This window comes from Candoia aspera, chromosome 3 (genome assembly GCF_035149785.1).
Source record: "Candoia aspera isolate rCanAsp1 chromosome 3, rCanAsp1.hap2, whole genome shotgun sequence".
Classification (NCBI taxonomy): Eukaryota; Metazoa; Chordata; class Lepidosauria; order Squamata; family Boidae; genus Candoia; species Candoia aspera.
The window spans coordinates 149,915,977-149,938,998 of record NC_086155.1 but is presented as its reverse complement, the minus strand read 5'-3'; the positions used below and the strand labels follow the sequence as shown (position 1 = coordinate 149,938,998).

Here is a 23,022-nt window from a genome sequence, read left to right as displayed (position 1 = left end):
AGAGAAATTTTCCAGGTTAGGCCTTTAAGTTTGATCCAATCCAGGAGAAATGTTTTTTTATATATTTGTTTGCAGCCTAAACATATGGATTATCAGTTTCATTTACATACAGGAAATACTTTTGTCCGTCTGTTAAAAGAGGGGGGAATACCTTTCAGTTTGCAAACTGCCAGGAAAGAATGCAGCTACGTATTTTTGCTGAAGGCTTTTGTGCTACTTATGATGTCATCTAATTAAAAATGAAAATGAAAAGAACAAGATAAGTCTATATAGCATAGTGTTTAACTAGAATTCTAGGTGACTAGTTGATCAAACGGAGCATACTAAAATTTGGGGTATTCATAGACCTACTTGGCAGCCCCTTTGCCCTCTTTGCACTTCAGCCTGTAGCTTCCTTTGTCTTTAAGCATGATGCCAAGTGACAGTAGCTGAGGTTTCCTAAAAAGGAAGCATGCGGTATGACAGACCCATCTGTGGCTGGCTGCCTTCTGAAACAAAAATGCCCAATTCTGTCATTACTGCCTTTTGTTTCTGCACAATGCTTTCCGTGTGACTGTTTTGTGAATGCTGCCTGGTAGCGTCCATAAGCTACAATTTATCTCACTTCTTGCCTTATTGTGCCCCTTGTCCCCAGTTGTCATACTGGCTTCCTTCCCAATTCATGCTCCTTTCTTGTTTTCTGTGAAACCTACAAATGCTTCTAGCGATCTTTCAAGTTACAGGACTGCTGATCTGAAATGTGCTATATGGATTACAGATCAAAAACAGACTGCACTGAAACATCTCATCTGCTAAAATAACATAAGGAGTTGGGGGTGGGGGGGATTTGGCTTATGTTGGCTTCAGAAATCCATAAACCTGTAATCATGTTATTACATTGGTGTCACTTTCTATCATTTTCATGAGTGGGTGGTATTCCCTGCTTAATGTGCAATGTTTACATTTGATGAACTAACAAGTTTAAATATGGTTTATTTAAATGCTGTAGAAATCTACATTTAAATTTATCAGGAATAAGATTATTTGAAATCACAATGGACTAAGTACATTTACAGTAAAATACATTTGAGTTGAAGTGCCTAGGATCAACCCATGGATCTACAGTTCTGCAATGTAATTTTTATGGTTTTTAAGGGAGACAAAAGGAAAGGTGATTGTTGCTAGTTTTGGTGAGCAATTGTTAGAGAACCAGGATCCAAGCTTTTTATTCCCAGGATAAGTCTATGAATATAAAGAATGGGGAGAAGAAAAAGAATAGCAAGAAGGGCTGACCTAAAGTATTTCTGAAAAAGAAAGCCCACCTGTCCTAGTTTGTGCTTTAGGGTTTAGGAACACGCCTTAAATTTTGTCTGGGAGTTTACCTACCTGCTAGGTATCTCCATTTCACAGTGAAGTTCAGCTTATGTGACCAGCCATATTCTGTGTGGTTTATGGTGGCAGTGATACTAATACACCTCAAGACCTTCTTCTTAAAACGATTGTGGAAGGGAAAAATAGAGAAAGAGAAAGACTTTTCTCAGCAGGCAGTACCTTTGATTTCAGTTTTCTGGAGGCTGCTGTTGGTGGTAAAGGGATAAGTTGTCTTTTCAAAAGCAGTTTGAAGGTCCACTATGGGATCTGAAATATCACAAGCAGCCCTGCATTTCATGTATATACATAAGCTAGAAAAAATTGAGTGGTGTTATGTAACCTCTACCCATTATACTGAATAGAAATGATAAATCAGCTTTGTTTGATCAACTGTATCATTTGTGAGATATTGATTTGCTTAGAGAGTGCATTTAAGGATTAAAATGGATATAGGGCAAAAAAGTGATTGCAATTTCTGTGATTACAATCCCAATCATAGGGAAGTCCCATAGCATAGTGGGAAAAGATTTTTTTCCCCACAGAGCAAAATAGCATGATGCAATGTGCTAACCTGATTAATATCCATGACTATGAGAAACAGACTATGTATCAGTGCATTACAGCAATTCTTTCTGGAGATAAAAAGGACAAGAAGTGTACTGATATATTGAAGTTTCATCAACAGAACATACAGCCATGCAGAATATACTGAAAAGTACAGTCATAAAAAAGTGTTTCACCTACTATGGCTAAAGGTTGTATTAAATACATACTAAAATATCCCTTAGCAAATAGAACCTAAGCATCACACTCTCGTTTGAGGCCTGTGGAGTAGATTAAATAGTTATGCTGCCTGTGTCCTCTGTTTCTGTATCTGATGCATTTTTTTTTAAAAGGTTGATAGATTTAATAACATCAGGAGTATTCTGTCTGTCTATCCATTCAGTCGTGTCTGACTCTCAGTCAGGAGTATTAGGAGGACCTTATTACCAAAAGAAGTTAATTTTGAAATTTTTGAAAACTGCATTATTTGGTGTCCGTGTATCCTCCACCAGCAATATTGTTAGATATTTTTCCTAGATTTCCGACAGAAGATCTTCGTATATGTTCATATAGTTCCTTCTTCTACAGCCACTTTTTGTTGAGTTCAAGTACAAATAGAATGAAGAGAACCAACACAGAGAAGTCAAAATAACTTCAACAAGCAGCAGCATACTGCAAACGACAACACATTTAAAAAATTGTTTGAGATAAGATATCTGTTGTTTAGTTGTGTTCAACTGGAAACCCTGTTATCTCCAGCTAAAATTTCTAAGACATTGAGCACAGTCAAAATAAATTGCTAAATAGTGTTGAGCATATGTCAGTGTTAACAAATGTGTTTAAGCACCACATTTCATAGACTGGCAGTGAAAAGATGTGACAAATTGGCTATCCTTTTTTTTTTCATTTGATTGGCAGCTATTCCTAATGCTTTGTCAGGGGGCAAAGCACTGCAGCAAAGCCCGTGTTATTGGGCAACTTAGTTCAGAACACACTGTTGACAAGAGTTGATCACGGGGCTATTGCGGTGAACATGTGCTGTTTTTCAGGATAAAGTCAGGTATCAATTTGCTTTTTCAGGTTGTTTCACAAATGCAGATAATAACTTCATAGCATGATGAATATTGGTTTATTTGTGGAAATGTGCATACCACCCCCATCAAAACTGTTCTGGGCTGTTTACAGAATAATCAGATAAAACAATATATAGCAACCGTAAGCACAACTGCCATCCCAACACAATAATCTTTAAAAAATAATAATCAAGGACCACAATCCTTTCAACAACCTGGCTGTTACTTTCTGTATATTTGAGTCATCTTTAAAGTCAGCCGTATGTAGACCCTGTTGCAGTAGTGTAAGTTCCCACTGATAAGAACATGAATCATTGTCTCCAGGGCTTCATACATATATGAACTTACATAATGACCACTCACGCTGGGGATACCCAACAGTGACATTTGCAAGACATTTGCTCCAATTTTAACACCTGCTAATCCGGGCTCATTTTCTCTCATTACAAAGGCATCTTCTCAGGACCATTTCACTATTAACCTGATATTAATTAGAGGTTCCCTTACTCACTAGAAACTACTGTATATCTAGATCTTTGCTGCAAAGGGAACAGAAATACCACATTTTAAAAAATATTTCACTTAATTCAATGATTGGTCAACATCTTTCACATTTTTCCTCATTTTTTGAATTTAATCCATAATTAGGAATATTACAAAATCACTATGTGGTTTGAAGATTTATTTTATTACATGAACGTTCTGCCTGATTTATAGCCATTCTTTGTGTGTGTGTGTGTGTGTGTGTGTGTGTAGGAGAGAAGGGAAAGTGTAAATAAGGAGCCATTACAGTACTGACTGGTAGTTTTCAAAACAGGTGTCCTTGAACATTATTACTTGATTTTTAGTGTAAAAAAGTATTCTTTTTACTAATCAAAATAATCACCACTCAGATTTTTATTATTATTATATAGATCTTTAGGCTGCCCCATGAAATTTTGCCATTGCAGGTAACTGAACTACATCTTCTGAAAGATACTCCCACAATCATAAAAGAATACAAGTCTTGTATAATATGTCTTTTCACTTTTACTTTTCTAAAAATCTTTGTTCTCAGCCTAAGCATGCTTTATAGCTGCAGAAAAACAGAAAATATGCTTGGTCATATGTCTTTTTAATTAATTTTGGGAAAATATCTGAGTAATGTTTCTGTTTAGACTACTCCAGTGCTTTCTTATAAAACCAGCTTTGAAGATTCTCAAATAATTTCAGATTGTTCAGTATTAGGCAACCTGCTTATTCTTAAGAATCAGCCAGAATGAATATTAACATTCATGTTAAAGGGAATTTTTGGACAGTGGACCCATAATAAGAGGAATTTCTGGAAGCCCTGGCTGTGATCACTAATGACTTCAACAACACAGTTCCAGAATATTCTGAACAACTTTTTTTTCAAATGAATCTGTGCAGTAGGTAATTAAACTGGCTATTGTATGTGTGTTTGTACACATGCACATAGGCACATCCTCTATCTTATTTTTAAGAAGCCAACTGACAAGTACAGACAACAGGAGATGTTTAGTGATGATGCTTTGTTCAGAAATTACATTCCCAGAAATGTTCAACAAGTTCACTCAGTGCTGGCTATTTGGAAGTTGATTTAGGTCATAAATGGGTATCCTGCATACTATAGGCAGCCCACAGCCACTCTCCATGTAGCCTATAGATGCCTATTTTTGCCCATCAGTAAAGTGGTGGGGAGAAGACCATTCTTCTGATGCTGTTCCTTGCACTGAACACTTACTTTAATTGCTAAAGTGAGTCCTTAATATACTCCCAATATTATTAAGACCTTGATCAGGTTTACTAGGAGAGGGTGGGGAAGTTTCCCTCCCAGAAGTGTATCACCAGATTCCATCACTACTAAGCCCATTACATTCCTTTCAGCCAACTAGACAGTTATTTAGTGTGAGGGAAGGAGCCAATTTTTTTCCCTCATGGTATTTTGCCCTTCTCTACCAAATTATGAGTTGTATGTAGATGTGTGTAATGATTGCCTATTCAAAATCACTATCAGACTCACACAAGGCTTTTATGGATATCTGATTTAATAATGAATAGTATGCAGGATCACAAGCAAAACTGAGAATAGTAAAAGCATGGGATTTCTCCCAGCAAAAACCCAAGCAGTTTCCAGTCCCTCCCCACAGAGTCAGTACAATTCCATTCCCTGCAGGTGCCCCTAATGGTTCCTGCCGGTCCTCAGGAAATGTCCTTGACCAGGCAAGATAACTCAAACATGCATTCTTCACTCCTTGCATCACAGCCTGGTACAAGGGAACAGGAGCAGTCCCCTCCCGTACAGCAACCTGTGTCGGCACCAGCATGGCATGGGAACATGTTACAATGTTTTCCAGGAACAGGAACCATGACAATGTGTTTGTGTGTGCATGTATTTTTAATATATACATATATTTGTGGAACCTCCAGCTGCTCACACTATACCATGTGCTTTACTATTCCAACTGGCATGACTGCCCTAGACTTGTTTAGTTAGTTTATTTGTAAGTGCTGCTAGATAATTTTATGTTTTGAGAGAGGGAAGAATAATGTTATTGTCTGAATGTGTTATATGATTACTTGCCCAAGACTATTTAAAGCATGTCCAGAAATAATAAATACAGTAACATAATATTAATGAAATTAGACCCAAATAAATAATAGAAGAACTACTAAAGGAAATGAGTAGAATCCAAATGCTGTAATGTGGCTTTCTTTTATACTTCTCACAAGTATATTTAATGGTCCTTTTCTTTAATGCAGTCATAATCAGTGATCAGGCTGTGATCCGTGATCCATAGTTCTCTCTGAGCTTAAGAAAGTGGGAGTCCTCCCCCTCCTTAAGAAGCCATTGCTGGACCCAACACTTTTGGATAATTTTTAACCTATATCCAGTCTTCCCTTTTGAGGAAGGTTGTTGAGAAGGTGGTACTGTTGCAGCTTTAGAGGGCTATGGAGGAAACAGGTGATCTGAATCCCTTCCATTTGGGTTTCAGGCCTGGGTTCAGTACCAAGATGACATTGAACTAACTTGTAGATGATCTGTTATGGGACCAGGATGGTGGTGGTGCATCCATTTTGATCTTTCTTGATCTCTTAACGGACTTTGATACCACTGATCATGGTATTTTTCAGAGGGTTGGGAGTTGGATGCATGGTGCTACAATGATTCTCCTTCCTCCAGGACCAGTTCTAGTCAATGTTGATGGGAGGAGAGGCTTAGCCCCAGCCCTTACTTTACAGGTACCTCATGAGTTGATTCCCTCCCAGCCCCTGTTAACATCTATATGAGATTGCTGGATGAGGCTATCCATTGGCATGGGATTAGGTATCATAGTATGCTGATGGTACCCAGTTATACATCTCAACCCTGGCTGGCAAAGTGATGCCATTGAAGTTCTGACTCAGTATCTGGTGGCTGTGGGGTCTGTATGGGTAGCTCAGGCTCAACCTTAGCAAGACCAAGTGGTTGTGGATTGTGGGGCCACCTGGATCGTGAAAGTCTCCATCTTTGCTTCTGAATGGTGATTATACAACCCCAGACAGATCCAGTGAGTAATTTGGAGAGTCCTCTTAGGCTCATGGCCCCTGCTTGAAGAGCTGGTGGCAACTGTGGCTGGGAGGACCTTTGCACGGATCCATCTTGTGCACTAATGGGTCCCATTTCTGGACTGGGAGGTTTTACTCATAGTCATTCATGCCTTAGTCACCTCTCGTCTGGATTACTGCAATGCACTCTTCATGGGGCAGCCTTGATGACCACTCAAACTACAGCAGCTGGCCCAGAATACAATAGCACAAATAGTTAAGATGCACCTCAATGCACCCATGTAACTCTACTACTTTCTGAGCTGCACTGGTTATCAGTAACATCTGAGTGCAATTCAAGGTGCTGGTTGTTATCTATAAATGTCTGCATGACACAGGGCCTAGCTATTTGCAGGATAACCTATCTCTGATTACCTAAACCTGTTCATTAAGATCTGAGAGGATGGACAAGCTTCAAGCCCATCATTTAAGTGGTGTCATGTGATAGAGCCCAGAAAGCATATTCTCTCTGCCTTGTAGAATAAGGCTGCCTCCCCTAAGTTTTGGATGGCCTTAATCCTGACTACCTTTCAAAAGGTGTTAAAGACCTGGGTTTTACTCCAAGCATTGGCTTAGGAGGTTGGTGTCCAACTTGATTGTTTTTTATTGTTTTGTTGGTTTGAAGTTGCCCAATGCAGCAAGTTTTATTGTATTTTATCATTTTAATGTCCCCCTCCCTGTGGTTATTATTGGTTTTTATGATGTACAATGCCCTGAGTTGTTGAGTAGATGGGTATATTTGTTGTTTATTCGTTAAGTCACTTCCGACTCTTCATGACTTCATGGACCAGCCCACACCAGAGCTTCCTGTCGGTCGTCAACACCCCCAGCTCCCCCAGGGACGAGTCCGTCACCTCTAGAATATCATCCATCCACCTTGCCCTTGGCCGGCTCCTCTTCCTTTTGCCCTCCACTCTCCCTAGCATCAACATCTTGTCCAGGGTGTCCTGTCTTCTCATTATGTGGCCAAAGTATTTCAGTTTTGCCTTTAATATCATTCCTTCAAGTGAGCAGTCTGGCTTTATTTCCTGGAGTATGAACTGGTTTGATCTCCTTGCAGTCCAAGGCACTCTGAGAATTTTCCTCCAACACCACAGTTCCAAACCATCTATCTTCCTCCACTCAGCCTTCCTTATGGTCCAGCTCTCGCAGCCATATGTTACTACGGGGAACACCATTGCTTTAACTATGCAGACCTTTGTTGTCAGTGTGATGTCTCTGCTCTTAACTATTTTATCGGGATTGGTCATTGCTCTTCTCCCAAGGATTAAGCATCTTCTGATTTCCTGACTGCAGTCAGTATCTGCAGTAATCTTCACACCTAGAAATACAAAGTCTTTCACTGCTTCTACATTTTCTCCCTCTATTTGCCAGTTATCAATCAAGCTGGTTGCCATAATCTTGGTTTTTTTGAGGTTTAGCTGCAAACCAGCTTTTGCACTTTCTTCTTTCACCTTCATCATAAGGCTCCTCAGTTCCTCTTCGCTTTCAGCCATCAAAGTGGTATCATCTGCATATCTGAGATTGTTAATGTTTCTTCCAGCGATTTTAACTCCAGCCTTGGATTCCTCAAGCCCAGCATGTTGCATGTTGTGTTCTGCGTACAAGAGTATACAGGCCTGCCGTACTCCTTTCCCAATCTTAAACCAGTCCGTTGTTCCGTGGTCTGTTCTTACTGTTGCTCCTTGGTCGTTATACAGATTCTTCAGGAGGCACACAAGATGACTTGGTATCCCCATACCGCTAAGAACTTGCCACAATTTGTTATGGTCCACACAGTCAAAGGCTTTAGAATAGTCAATAAAACAGAAATAGATGTTTTTCTGAAACTCCCTGGCTTTTTCCATTATCCAGCAGATATTGGCAATTTGGTCCCTAGTTCCTCTGCCTTTTCTAAACCCAGCTTGTACATTTGGCAATTCTCGCTCCATGAATTGCTGAAGTCTACCTTGCAGGATCTTCAGCATTACCTTACTGGCATGTGAAATGAGGGCCACTGTTCAATAGTTTGAACATTCTTTAGTGTTTCCCTTTTTTGGTATGGGGATATAAGTTGGTTTTTTTCCAGTCTGATGGCCATTCTGGTGTTTTCCAAATTTGCTGGCATATAGCATGCATTACCTTGACAGCATCATCTTGCAAGATTTTGAACAGTTCAGATGGGATGCCGTCGTCTCCTGCTGCCTTGTTCTTAGCAATGCTTCTTAAGGCCCATTCAACCTCACTCTTCAGGATGTCTGGCTCTAGTTCACTGACCACACCGTCAAAGCTATCCCCGATTTTGTTATCCTTCCTATACAGGTCTTCTGTATATTCTTGCCACCTTTTCTTGATCTCTTCTTCTTCTGTTAGGTCCTTGCCATCTTTGTTTTTGATCATACCCATTTTTGCCTGGAAGATGGGTATATACATTGATAAAATAAAATATTTAATGCAGTATCCTTAAAGTAAGCCCCTATTGTATCTGAGTAGGCATACACAGGATTCTGCTATAAATAGCATATTCTCAATTTTAAAAACATTAAAAATCACTAATTCCAGTTTTTATCGCTATCTCATTATAAGGAAGATACAGTCCAGCGTCTAAATAAAATAACTACACTGTACCTGTATCCATACTCAGCAAAGTATCAATGAATTTGTAAGAGTATTTATTGTTAATGTCATGTTGTATAACATGAATTACTAAATATAAACCCTTCAAAAATATATTTGATAATTACAAAGAGAATAAAGATTATACAGTATAGTTTATGTATATAAAAATCAACAATTCTATTGGATTTGGCCCTCGACACCTGATTCTGAAGAGTCCTCCCCTTGGCGTCATTTTGGGAGTGCAGTGATCAGAACTTACTGCTGATGTTTTCTAAGCATTTATGTAGATTCTAAGCCTTTTGATAGTCAAATGTCCTCTACTGCTGTCTTTAAACATGTTCAATTTACGGTTTCAAGAATTTTTGCTCTCTTTGGCTCTAATTCTTCTGAAGGGGTCAGCCCTTTGTGAATCTTTTAATAAGAGCGTCGTGGCAATGTATACACCACATACAGTATACTTTAATATTTATAGACAAAATTCACATTGTTTTACGTGTACACAAGCAGCTGCTGTCATTTGGCTGTGAGCAGATGTTAGACCTCCAAAAGCCTTGCTGATAATTAAAATACTAACAGTGTTTTACCCCAGCTGCAGGTTCTGTTTACTGTAAATCTGATTTTAATGGTGCCTCTGTGTAGTTGGTGAATACTGGTTTGTTTTCTACCAAACATAAGACAGTGTCTGCAATGAAGATAAATGGTTATTTCCTATAATTTGCTCTGGAAAGATATGACAATACACTATAACGTGCTTCCATTTATAAACAAAGCATAGATATGACTAGCAAGTTATGACAGGAATCGTTTTTAGCACACTAACAAGAAAACATAAGGAACCACGTTAAATACAAACCCCCAAATTCTCAGTTGAATTACCCAAGAGAATACGGTACTATCTTGTAAACTATCTGCTAGTTGTTGTTCTTGATAGTATAAATTATTTTCATAGCAATGTGTACGTATATGATTCTTCACAGCGTAACATAGGTTAAAAAAAATCTGGCAAATATAATAAAGGCACAGCTTCTATCTGTACACACAAAACATGCCATGGAGTAGTTGATAGGGGACTCATTAGAATTCTTTTCCTCTTTGATTGGCCCCTAGCCAGGGGCATCTGCCGGAACTGTCAAAATAGTTGAGATGGTGGCCACAACCATGTAATCAAAGTCCCGAGCTTTCTTCTATGTGCATTATATGTTCGATTCATGTAAAAAAGGGACAGGGCCTCTATTGCATGGTCATGGATGCCGTCTTGACTGTTTTTGACATCACCATCCCTGCCCATGGACAGCCCTGTCCTAAGCACATGCACGTGGTGGATAAAGACAGAATCCAGGCTCTTCGCGTACTCACCTAGAGCTATCCCACCCCTTCTCAGGTTTCTGCCTAAAACTAATTAAAACTGTGTGTATATTTGCAAGGGCTATTTCATGAATATGGAAACCAAATGTATATCATGTTGTGACAAAGTTGTACTTTTTTTTTCCTTTGATTACAACACACACATCATAGAGGGGAGCCTGGCTTCCAGTTTTACCTAGGAATTATTTTTTTTTCCCACTGTGGCGGTGCTGGCAAAGTGTACCAGCTTTTCAGCATCCTGCATGGTCTATGTATCAAACACTAATTTTACCCAGAAAAACCATTTTGCAATCTATCTGTGCGTCTGTCTTTTCCTCTGACTGCAAGAATATCTGAGCTGGAAAGGAAGTTGTATAGTAGCAGTGCCATCAAGATGCTGTCCGTTTACAGTCTATTTCAAATATGCCTTGTCTCTTTGAAGAGGGCAAAGCATGTTATGCCAGGGTTAAAACTGATATAATATTTTGTACATCGCCTAGATTTGCTTGGACAATTGAGACAGCTTATAAATAGAACAAACAACTAAGTAAATAATAGCATGGAAACAGTAGAGTCACTAGAAGAGCCTTCAGGTGGCTGCATACTTGCATTAAGAAAGGCAGAATAATAGAGCTAGTTTTGCTTGGCTTCCTCTCACAATTTCCTCAGAGTGAAATAAACACCTGCTGGCTAAAAAGGTTGTCATAGGACACTGGAAGGAGAAATCTATATCAGATTTGCAGCAATGAATTGTTGATAAGTGTTGTTTGCAAACATCTCAATTAATGCTTTTTCAACAAAGGGACAAGGAAGAAGACTTTTAATCAACATGGTCCAATTCTTAGAATAGTTCTGCTGATGACATTATTTTCCTGGGCCTTTTTAACTTTTTCCTCCTTTTTTATTATTAAAATCATTTCATGTATGCATACTTTGTTCTGTTAATTAGTTTGGTGTAATAAAATGAAGAAGAATGAAATTAACCCCTTCACTTTCTGTCAAGTTATTGACATTATATTGATTGTTATTGTCTCCATGGTTGCTTCCAGGGGTAGAAAATTCTGCTCACATAGTTCAGATTTTTAGCGTGTTTTAGAGCCATAAAAATGATGTCTTATTCCTTGCCCTTGTTTTATGAACTGGTAAGAAAAAAAACTATACTTACCTTCTATCTAATTGTTTTGGAAGAAGTTTGGGCACACTGGGAACTGTAGTGGGAAAAGTTCTTGTGATAAGAATTTTGGAGTAAAATTTCTGAGTGCTTCCAGTTCATCTTATAGTATATGCTCAGTAAGTCGTCTATAACTTCCCATAAAAATGGGCATCATTGAAAATGATAAAAAATAGCACATGGAATGCTACAATCCTTTGGTATTCTTTTCACTCATCATCCAGCCACAGGGCAGGATTTCTATTTCTTTACCCCAATCGTGATAGCCAACATATCAAATACCAATTTTAGTCCCCTGATTTTCTTTTGGCCAAAGGCTTTACAAATAGAAGACAGGGAGAAAAGGAAGGTAACTGGCCTTCTTTCTAGAATAATGGCAACTGGGTTTTGAGGAACTTTTCATCAAAGGTAAATGTCAACACTGTTTCTTCAGTTGGTCAATATATACTGCCTAAACATTGTCTTCCATGTAACGTTATTTAAAATATATAATTTTAATAGCTATAATGAACATAAAATGGGAGAATAACCAGGAGGAATAATGTCCCTACAGTGCCCAACAGATAAAATTTTTACCACCACCTATGTAGAAGAAAGTCAGCAAAACATGTTGTTAAAAAAATCTGCATGTACCATTCAACATTCTTTAGTCCCTTTCCTTGATTTTGTTTTGATCAGCAAGTTACACTTGGTCCAGATGGATGCCTTTTAAAGTATAAAGGAAAAGCAAAAGTGGAGGTTTACGTGCAATATTGTGTTAACCCAGACTTTCCTGATACGTTATGCATTACTTTTGGAGACAAGTCTTTTTAATGCCATCTTTATCTGCTACACGATGCATGAAATCTACTTTCTGTTTTAGAACTGCAAATGACCCTTGACCTCTTTAGTGGAGACACAATGTGACCTTTCTATTGTCATCAGCTTTCATTCTCTTGAAAATTCTATGAATTTTTATTACAAGTTTTTTTAAGCCAAGCTGAGGCTTCAACAAATTACTTGACACAGATGAGATGAAGTTGTTGAAGTAGGGTTGGATAAGTTTTACAGCCAGCATGTGTGCTGCTGAACAGTACAAAGCCAGTGTCCTACAATGTCATACACCAGGAACTGCTGAGCCTACTATTGGATAAATACATCATTTTATGGAACATTGATTGTTCTATAAACCCAATGGAGTATTATGCTCTATGATCAAACCATTTAGATTGTGTGTAGAGCACAGAAAATGCCATATTCAGGATGGTACTAAAAGTGCCATTTGTGTATTTTATGGATGTCATTACAGGGGAAACTTCCCTCTGTAGGCCCTGTTTACTGCAAAATTTTTTAGACTGTAATGACATTTTTCATTCACAACGTATGCCTTCAAGAGAGGGGGCCCTTGTTTTATTTGTCTCATTCAAGTTCACTGCACAAATCCTGTACATTTTAATTAAATGTGAGCTTAACAAAAGAATAAGGTATTTATTCTAAGAGGGTGGAGGACAGGGAAATAAGGGCTGTAACAAAAAAATAATACAGACACACAACAGAAAGTACTCAGTTCTTGGTTTCAAAAACACAGCTGAGCTAGATCTCATTTGTACTCTTCATTAATCACATTAAGCAAAGCATCTTGTCCCATTTTTCTGAGGAGGAAGCCTCTAAACATGAATAGAATGTACAAATAATGATATAATATTCCAAAATATTTGAGATTTTCCATTTCTTAAATAATTGCCCAAAGTGCCAGTAAAGGTTCTGTTGAAAATACAGAATGTTTGGAAAATAACCAGTTCTGTGATCATGGTATTCATAGATATGAAACACTTCCATAGGAACTTTTATCCCTAGATAGCAATCTTACATTATTGTATTTTATCAATTTAAAATGTTTTTCTGTTCATTTACACTTTGTAATGATAGACAGTAAGCAGCACGTACAGCCATCTTTGCATTTTAATTTTATGTTTGTTTTGTCTAACAAATATTCTCTATTTCCTTCTCTGGTTCCTACCAGCATTTGTCTAAAATACATTTCTAAAATATAAGACTTCTTTGATACAATGATGTTTAATAGAAAAAATGACTAGGAAAGTGGGAAGAAAACATGCTTTGGCATAACTCTCAAAACATACCTCTAGAATTACATATTTTTCTATTAACTTCCATCCTCTCAAAACAAAGGAAATCCATTCAGCTACACATATTACATTTTACCATGAAGATCACTAAAATTGAACTTGATGTTCCCAATAAATTTTTGGTCCAGTTAAAATTTAAGCCTACACTACAGATTCCCATTAGTTTAACTGACACTTGAACTTCTACACAGCTCAACATTAATTCATTATAGTTGAAATGGGAGAATCTTCAGTGGGTGAATCTTTTACAATCTGATTGAGGCTGTTACATTTTATAGGATCCATTTTTCAAAGCACTACTGACAGCACTCGAAGTTATTAAATTGCTGAATCAAAAGATGGACCTGCAATCGCATTTATGAACTATGATGGAATAGCTTGGGTTGCACTGAGCCGAAGTTAAGATGTTGGTGTAGTTAAGCTTCATCACACCCCTTTAGTGACAGCAGTATTTACCCATGTAGTTTACTTTAATGGTCAGGAAGTGGCCTAACTCACCTCTGGATTCAAATAGATTAAGCAAGCAGTCAGAATGGCATAATTATCTGTGCTGCAAGGAATTTACAGGATAACTCAACCCCCAAGAGACTTCCCATTCAATTGCTGAGCAAAGACTGGACATGCATAAAATCACAGATGCAGCATTTACCTCTGAAGCCAAGGGAGGGAATATATTTCTTTATCTTCTTCTGTTCCTATTCTGTTCTGATGAGGCTCCTGAATATGACAGTGTCACTTCATGCCTGCTCACTCTAAGACTTTATCTGTGGAATTAGTCCAATGGATAATATTGGAGCAGAATTGTGTTTTGATTTAAGACCATATCATTACAAGTCTTATCTTACATCTTGTCAACAAAAGCAAGACGCATGTGAAAATTAATTACACTGTTCTATTGCGAAACATGAATCAGTTCTGATTATTTTTAATTGTCCCTTTGTGTTATATTCTCCCTTCCATTTTTTCAAGCTCAGAATCTTGAGGATGCTTTCCATAGAGAAAGAGACATAAAGTTAATGATACAAAGAGCCATTTTGTCCTTCCATACAGTTTTTCCTTGCCAAAATTTAATCCATCAGGGAGTGCCAAATCAATCATGCTGTTTTACTTGGACAAACATTTCAGTTGCTTAAATCTAAAAAAAAAAACATTTCCCCAGACAACATAAAGACTCCCTGCCACCTTGCCACCTAAAATTAGGATGCTGTAATTTATTTTTGTATTGCTAATGGTGCATTCTAGTCTTTAACATTAATAGCAGGCGCGGAGATATTCTGAAGCTGGAACCGTGTTTTCAAACATAAAATCCTGGTACCCCTATGATTCAGCATTTTGGTCAAAAATGGTATTGAGATGTGTGTGAAATGTTAGGGATGATATAATGTAGATGGTTCATGTTACATGCAAATTGAATTTGCTGATGAGATAGCTGCTAGCATTGGGTGAGCCATTAATGTGACATAGACTCTGCTTACTGACCAGGCTATTTTTAATATTAATACAAGGTCATATGAGTTTGCTGTACTGTGCTAACTCACTTTGTTTAGGCACAGGATGCTCTCAGATGACCAAAGAATTTGAAGTAGTTGCCACATGCTACTACTTCATTATTACTACTATATTAACAATATTTAGCAATCTTACATAACCCCTTTGTATAGTCTTCCATTTTAAATTCAGCAGATTCATTCTCATTGCATTACGCTATTGAGATTGTGACAGTCATTTCAAGGGCAATGTTGTAGATCCACAGAAAACCAGCTTTTTAACCATTTGAGTGATAGCCAAATGGAACGTAGGATCTGACTCAATATGTATGTACTGAGGGATTCTTCATCAACTGTAAACAGGTTTGTCTCCAAATGAATAGTGGCTTCTCTGTAGCATTGATACATAAACTGCATACCAGTTTCTGATTTGGCCTGTCCACAGTTCTATGGACATGTTCCACAGTAAAAAGTTGAACTGAAGGAAGCTTAGCTGGTAAGGTGGGCACTGGAGATCAGTGATTATCTAACACATGACATCTCCCAAAACATGCACAGACTATTTGTATGCTGAGGGATTCTGTGATATAGATTCATTATACTATGCAACTGTAGCCTTTATTAAAAAGCTTGTGATTCTTGTTTTAAACTCCAGCTTGAAAGTGTATTTCTGCCTTTCTATTAAGATTATCTTACAATACATAAGATGCCCATTATGAACATTCATAACCAGAGTTGGTAACTGACTTGGCTGAAGAATTTTTTAGTGTTTTTTTTAAACATAGTGTTTTTTTTAACATATGCTTTAGTCAATTTATCAGTGCTACTGATAACCCAAATACTTAATTGCAGATTAACTACTTGACTGATTTTACTTTTGGGAAATTCAAGTTTAGTGTCTACTATATAGATTCACACCACTTGAGATATATTCTATACAACTTTATTAGCGTTCAAATCTCACTGAATTCATTGGTTATAAATAAAAGTGGTTAGGATTGTCCTGTATATTTTTTTCATTACTTTATCTCCAGATCTGGGGGAAAGATTGTCTTTCAAGATGAAACTGCAGTGGCACCTTTCAAATCTAAATTTGCCCCCTATCTATCCACTTCAGGTTTTGTATCTGTTTTTGATACTTCTATTCTGAACTTCTGACCCCATGGTTCGGCCATTCATACTTTAATTTGTGAGAAGTGTTTAACCTGCAGCTTTTCCAGTTTGTAAATCTCAGAAATGTGTTGGTTAGAAAACCAGAATTTAAGCTCTGAAGAAGTGGCATGTTTCCCATTTGGGATATTCACAATATGGCAATCGTGGTGGTATTAATTATTAATAAATTATACTTCAAATCTGGCCAACTGAAATTCTCTAGATGGATTGCTATGAGAGTTCTACCCAGGGCACAGCAATAAAGACCTGTCTAGAAACTAAATCAGAACTTAGGGGCTAGGAGTGAAGCAGTCAAAAGGACAAGACTTGGATAGATCTGCTGCTTTTATTGCAGAAAACGAAGTGGTAATAATGAAGATTTCTTACTGCTGAATTGGGTAATCTGGCCTATTATACATAACAACCAAGGGTTTAATTGCTATGTTTTTCTTCCACCCTTATGTAGTAACTGACTGCTTGCGGCTTGTGTGTTTTGGATGTGGAGGGCACCTGCGCCACGTCTGGTCTCAGGCTCTTTGCTTCTGGCTTTGACAGTTTCAGCCTTTACAGATGACAAAGATATTAAAATGTTTCTCAAAACCCAGAAAAACAACAAAACATTAAAGAAATGTGTAAAACATATACAATCTAGTATCCCAGTTTGGATAACTTCATCTGCAGCTTTAGGCAAAATATAACCTTCAGGAATCTTACAATTGTAATTTTACAATCTAACAATTGTAGGTTTGGATCATTTTCTTCAATAACTAAATGAACAAATATAATGGTTTTGATTCATTTGTTTAATTGGGTTCTCTTTATCTAGTTGTAGGACTTGTGTGAAGAACAGGTCATGTTTTAGGTCATATTTATGCAGAAATACTGAAAATTCAAAAGGATTCACAACTTTTTTGTGAAGCTTTTAAGCACCATTGTATATGAATACTTCTAGTCACAACTGGAAAGAAACAGGACTCTTACGTTCCTCTGAACATGAACAAGAATCGGTTCCATCTTGCATATTTGCTCTGCTACTCTTGATACAGAATTTATCACTGTAGTTAACCTGTACTTAAAACTGAGAATAGCATTCAGATATCATTTGCGATTCTGATACCTTTATATTGTTCATATCTGTATTTTGTGCAACTATTTTAACTGTTTTAACATTTTTAAAAAACATTTTTTCTTTTTTCTTTCTTTTAGGTATAGTTTCTAAGTCTTATGAATGCCGGCTGAAGGGTCAAGGAGCTACATTTGTTGAAACCACCAGCCCTTTTAGTACATCAGCTCTGGATGAAATTTCTCCAGTTAGTGATAAGAGCCTTCAGGGTATGAAGAGACATCCACAGTCCAATGAGCAAGTCCAGCAGGTGATTATTATTCAGGGCTATGACAGTGATTTCACTATTGATGCCTCAGTGGAGGAAACAGCAGCAGCTACCCTTCAGACTTTGGCAATGGCTGGCCAAGTGGCAAGGGTTGTACATATAACTGAAGACGGACAAGTTATAGCTACAAATCAAAATGGCTCTCACGTAAGCAGTATACTTCCAGAACAAATACTCAATGAACAGCTGTCAGATGGGAAAACGCAAGTTGTCGTTGTTGAAGGCTCTGTGGGAGGAACTGCTATCGAAGATGCTGTTTCCATAGGGATAGCTTCAGACCCAAATAATGCAGTAATGCAACAGATAATGAGACAAGAATCTTTGGATACATCAGAAATTACCAGAGTACACCCACCTGAGTCTGCCTCAGCATTAGATGCTTTGCTTTGTGCTGTAACAGAACTTGGTGAAGTGGAGAACAAAGCAGAACTCTTGGGTCGAGCACAGCTTTGTCACAAAGAAGCATTGCAAATGTCAGATCCAGAAGCAGACACTGTTTCTATTGATGGCATGACACAGGAAACACAAATGTTCCATGGTGTTCAGGAAATTGAAGAAGGACAGTCCATGGAGGTAGTAACACAGGTTGTGCACCCATCTACCATAATTTCATCTCAGGAAAATGCTCAAGTTGCCTTCAAGAAAATGGTTGAAGGAGTCCTCCAGTTTGCTGTATGTGATACAGCTGCAGCTGATCAGCTGATGAAAGAAGGTGTCACTCAGGTTATTCTGAATGAGGAAGGAACTGTGCATATGGTAGCTAGAGAAGGATCTCAAATAATAATGCAAGAAGCTGACAGCCATACCCTGAGCATCCAGAGTCAACACATGGATTTGGTTGAAGCAGATGGAGAAATTTCACAGATCATTGTCACAGAGGAAATTGCTCAAGCAATGGTTCAGGATTCTAACAACAACTTCTCCAGTGGTGCAACTCATTACATTGTAACACGATTACCACAGGAGATTGAGCATGACTCTAGAGTGTATTCGCATACTGTGATAGAGAAAGAAGCAGCTCAAGAACTTTTGCAGGCTGGCACAGTTATAAATTCCAATAATGTATGTTCTAATGGAAGTGCTGAACAACTAAGTAGCATGCTCATTTACACAGAAGATGGTTCACAAACAGCTATTATCCAGGGCCAAAGAGATAATAATGAACTATAAAAGATGTGAAAGTACTCTACCTAATACGCCCAACAAGAGAAATAATTAAACATCAGATATATTATGTTTTATATTTTAACTTATAAAGCATTCCTGAATGGGATTTCTCCATTTTGCTGTTCAATGCATTTTATGTGGTCTTAGCATCACCATCTGGGAATGTTATACAGAAAGGGAATTCTCCTTGTTTTTGCATGAACACTGATCAGAGTGTCACTGGTTATAGATACTGAAAGATTTACAAAATAAAATAAGAACAAACATAGATGCAACTACCAAGATATCAATTTAATTATCTTCATTAGATAGTTTGGGTTATTTTGCTTATCACCTCTTCGTTATATTTTGACTTTCTGATAGCTTTATCTTTCTTGTGATTAATTATGTAATTTGACTTATCTGACTTTCTGTAGGGAGAGCAAATTAAATATGCAGGTACTCATATCACCCAATTGACACAGACATCGACAATTTATAGATTAAGGCATTCTGCATATATGCTAGTTTTACATTCCAAACCTGTATAACTACACCCCAATTATTTCTACTCAAAATGCAGTGTTCCCAATGAAAAAAAAAATTGTGGTGTGATTGAAATGCCTTTTTTAAAAAAATGTTTTTTGTGAATTCTCCCCCCACTGGACATCATGCGATCCCTCTGAAATCAACTCTTGTGGAGGTGTTAGCAAAAGAAAGTCACTAATGCCTGTTATGTAATCATTGCTGGGATTTTTTTTAAAAAAAACTAATATTCTCCAAATATATACCATTTTGCAGTTTGTTTTATGAATGGGCTTTGCAAACATTTGATGAGCCTTTCCATGTTAAATTCTGCGATTAATTTTAAGTGAGAAAAGTTGAGTGATCCATTTCTTGTTGGATCAGAATGTTGATTATTTCGTTGTGGATAAGTTCTGATTGTTTAGAGTAAGTTCCTGCCAAAAACAAATATTTTTCTGCTATGAAAACTTCTGTTTTTCCTTAGGAAATGTAAACTATCATATATAGGGGAACAGTTGGTTCTTTACAATAAAAAAAAACTAGCATTAAAATGTCTATTGTCATTTTTAATGTTAAGCTTACCTGGAAATAGGTCCGACTGAGTTCTGTACAGACATGCACTGTTGATCAATACACAGAGCTGGCATTAAGCAGATTTATTATAGGCCTGCAAATTTGTGACCCACCACCTGTGTCTGTGGGACAGCTGAGTGCCTGAAGACAGCCTTGCTTTTACATTTAGAAGCAAGCAGGAAAAATTTCATAAATTTACAGAACTCCGACTAGGCATCATGAGTACTCTTCCATGCCTATTTCAGAAGTGGGGGAGGGGGATGTTTCTGTCCCCATTTGGACTTACGACATTCAGGCTAGGAGGGATGAAGTAACTGAATTAGTTTAATTTAATGTCTTAATTACTTAATTTTTATGATTCAAAAGTATTGGGCAAAAGACACAGACACAGATAATACTTCGGATTATCAAAAAGTCTGAGTGTAATTTTCTCTTCTAGAATTAGCTGTTTTAACATATATTTCTCAGGTGCTACAAGGAACATGTGCTTGTCAGGATGGCAGATGTGTTGTTGTTGTTGTTTTTATTTTCCAGGTTAGATGTGTCAGATCAGCCCAAAAAAATAAAAGGGGGAGAATAAAATTTCAGAAAAGACACTGAAACTCATAATTAGCCAAGTTTAACTTGCTCATTCTTCTTAAAAGTGACAGGCTGCTCACTACTTATTAAATACTGTCTTCAGCCAACAGTGACAGGATCAACTCCTGTTTGTTATCAGAATAAAAGTGACCTTTACAAAATGATGGCCTTCTGCAAGATTCTCATAGGTACTCAAAGGAATGTTTTTCATTGAAAAGATTTCTTCTTGATCATTTTGCCTGTTAACTGGAGCCCTCTGGTCTTCTGGCTTGGATGCTAATTTTTAGCTATGCTCAGTCCTGTATGGCTAACCTTTCCGCTGCAATACAGGGTGTTGACACTGACATGCTGCAGTTTACCATTTGTGATTTATTTAGGATAAATATGTCTCAGGTGGCATTTAATCCTTCATAAAACCAGTGTAGCCTGCAGTGTCAAACCAGCAATCACATTGTATGCACAATGAAAAGAGCAGACCTTTGCATAAATGGAAAAAAAAATGCATAAGTGTTCATTGGCTTGGAAGTGCTGAGAAAGATTCTCCAGAAACCCAGATTATGTGCTTCTACCTTTTGTTTTTCTGTATAACCCATTTGCTACCACCAATCTAGAAAGAAGTTCGTTTCTTCAGCCTACATTTCTCTATTAAACATCAAAGTATCAGGAAGTAGGTTTCCAGTAGTTTAACATCACCCAGTGAAAACTCTCCGGATTTGTTAGACCGCAACAAATCCTCAACAAACATTCATGAAGGACACCACGTTTGGGAAAGCTGTAATAGTTCATAAACCATCAACCTGGGCTTCTTTACCTCCAAACATAATCACTGAATTAACCACTCACAGAATATTTGATCTCATCCCCTTACTTCCATATATTACTAAGCTTCATGCCTTAATTATGTCTTTCATTCCATTATAATTCTCTGGGGTATCAAGAACAGCACCAAACACAGACATCTAGCTATCAAGGTCTATGAAAGGCTGCATCAGAACCTAGCTGTAGAAGAGAGATACTTCTGCTCTGCTTCAGCTGAGGGGGGGGGGTGGAGAGTGGGCAGAAAAGCATCAGTGAGTCCTCAGCATGGCAAGAAGAGAGATATGGATCTATATGAAATCTGAGATTCTATTTGATAAACAGAGCAGCTCATGCTCCTGAAGCTATGCTACATAGCTACTTTCAGGCATCAAATTAGATTTTATATGTAATGTCATGAGACTCCTGAAGTCCCAGCCTTGATATGATTGTATAGATCCCCCCCCCCCCGAATCTAGACGTATCAAGCATCTCATTCAGTAATTTAGAAAATGAATGGTTAAACTGCAGTTTCCCATAATCCTGATGCAGGTGCATCTATGGTAAAATTATGGAATATTTTATTTTAAAGTAGGTCTTTGTCAACATGCATTTCAGCTCACTTATATTGTGGTGTGAAGAAATTGAGACAGGTTGTTTATAGAAGTAGTCATATTTACTCTGTATATTGGTGTATAACTTGACTTTTTCTGAGCTATACCAGGGCCTGCATCAAATGGCAACAGGTAATTTTAGAACAAGTGAGATAATAATGAATTATAGGGATAGTTGCATTTTGGGCTGCAAATTCCATCAGCTCTGGCCAGAATGCCCAGTAACGATTATGGTAGTCCAAACTAACTGGAAGACACCACATTGCCTATCCATGAATCAATAACTGTGTACATGTAGTGGATTTTTGTTCATCATAGTCAGTCTTTCTCAGTAAGTATAATTCCTAGGTTGACTTAAACGAATAGCATCCTTTTCCCTAGAAGAAACAGAAAGCCCTGTCAAGTATTTGTAGCCATTCCCCATAACATTTATAGCTTCCAGCACAATGTTTTCAGCCATGTTTTGCAAGAAATGTCTCTTGAAAGCAAATTCATATATATATATATATATATATATATATATATATATATATATATATAATTTTAACCAAAACAAAACAAAAGCTGCAAGCTAAATGATACTCTGTCTCTTATCAGCAATAGTTCACCATAGAAGTTAGATGAACTGGCACGAAAAGCCAACATATCAACAAATATGCACATGGGGAATTATGAATAGTGCTGTGAGCACCATTGTCATTTATAAATGCTGCCTTCAAAACATCCAGATTGATAGAAAGGTCCCCCAAGAGATGGATTTGTTATGTTTGCAGACACAGCTGGCTCAAGAAGTTCTTCACTATGAGTCTTCCTGCCTCAGGCTGGCCGAAGCTTGTATCTGAACTATCTCCTGCTTTGAAAAACATCGGGGACCACCAGCTGGCAGCCTGAGCCACTGGCAAATTGGAGGGAGAAGACACCAGAGAGCCCCCAACAACATCAACTTTTCCTCAGCATTCTCTACTTT

The 23,022-nt window shown here is 37.6% G+C and overlaps 1 protein-coding gene across 1 annotated transcript in view; it reads left to right on the top strand.

Moving 5' to 3' along the window:
* Positions 1-20,038, top strand: part of ZNF407 (zinc finger protein 407) — a 391,671-nt gene extending 371,633 nt beyond the window's left edge. Inside the window, exon 9 of the mRNA XM_063299035.1 lies at positions 17,639-20,038. Within this exon, the coding sequence (XP_063155105.1) occupies positions 17,639-18,993 (1,355 nt within the window). The 3' untranslated portion in view covers positions 18,994-20,038. The remainder of the gene's footprint in view (positions 1-17,638) is intronic.
* Positions 20,039-23,022: the final 2,984 nt, after the last annotated feature.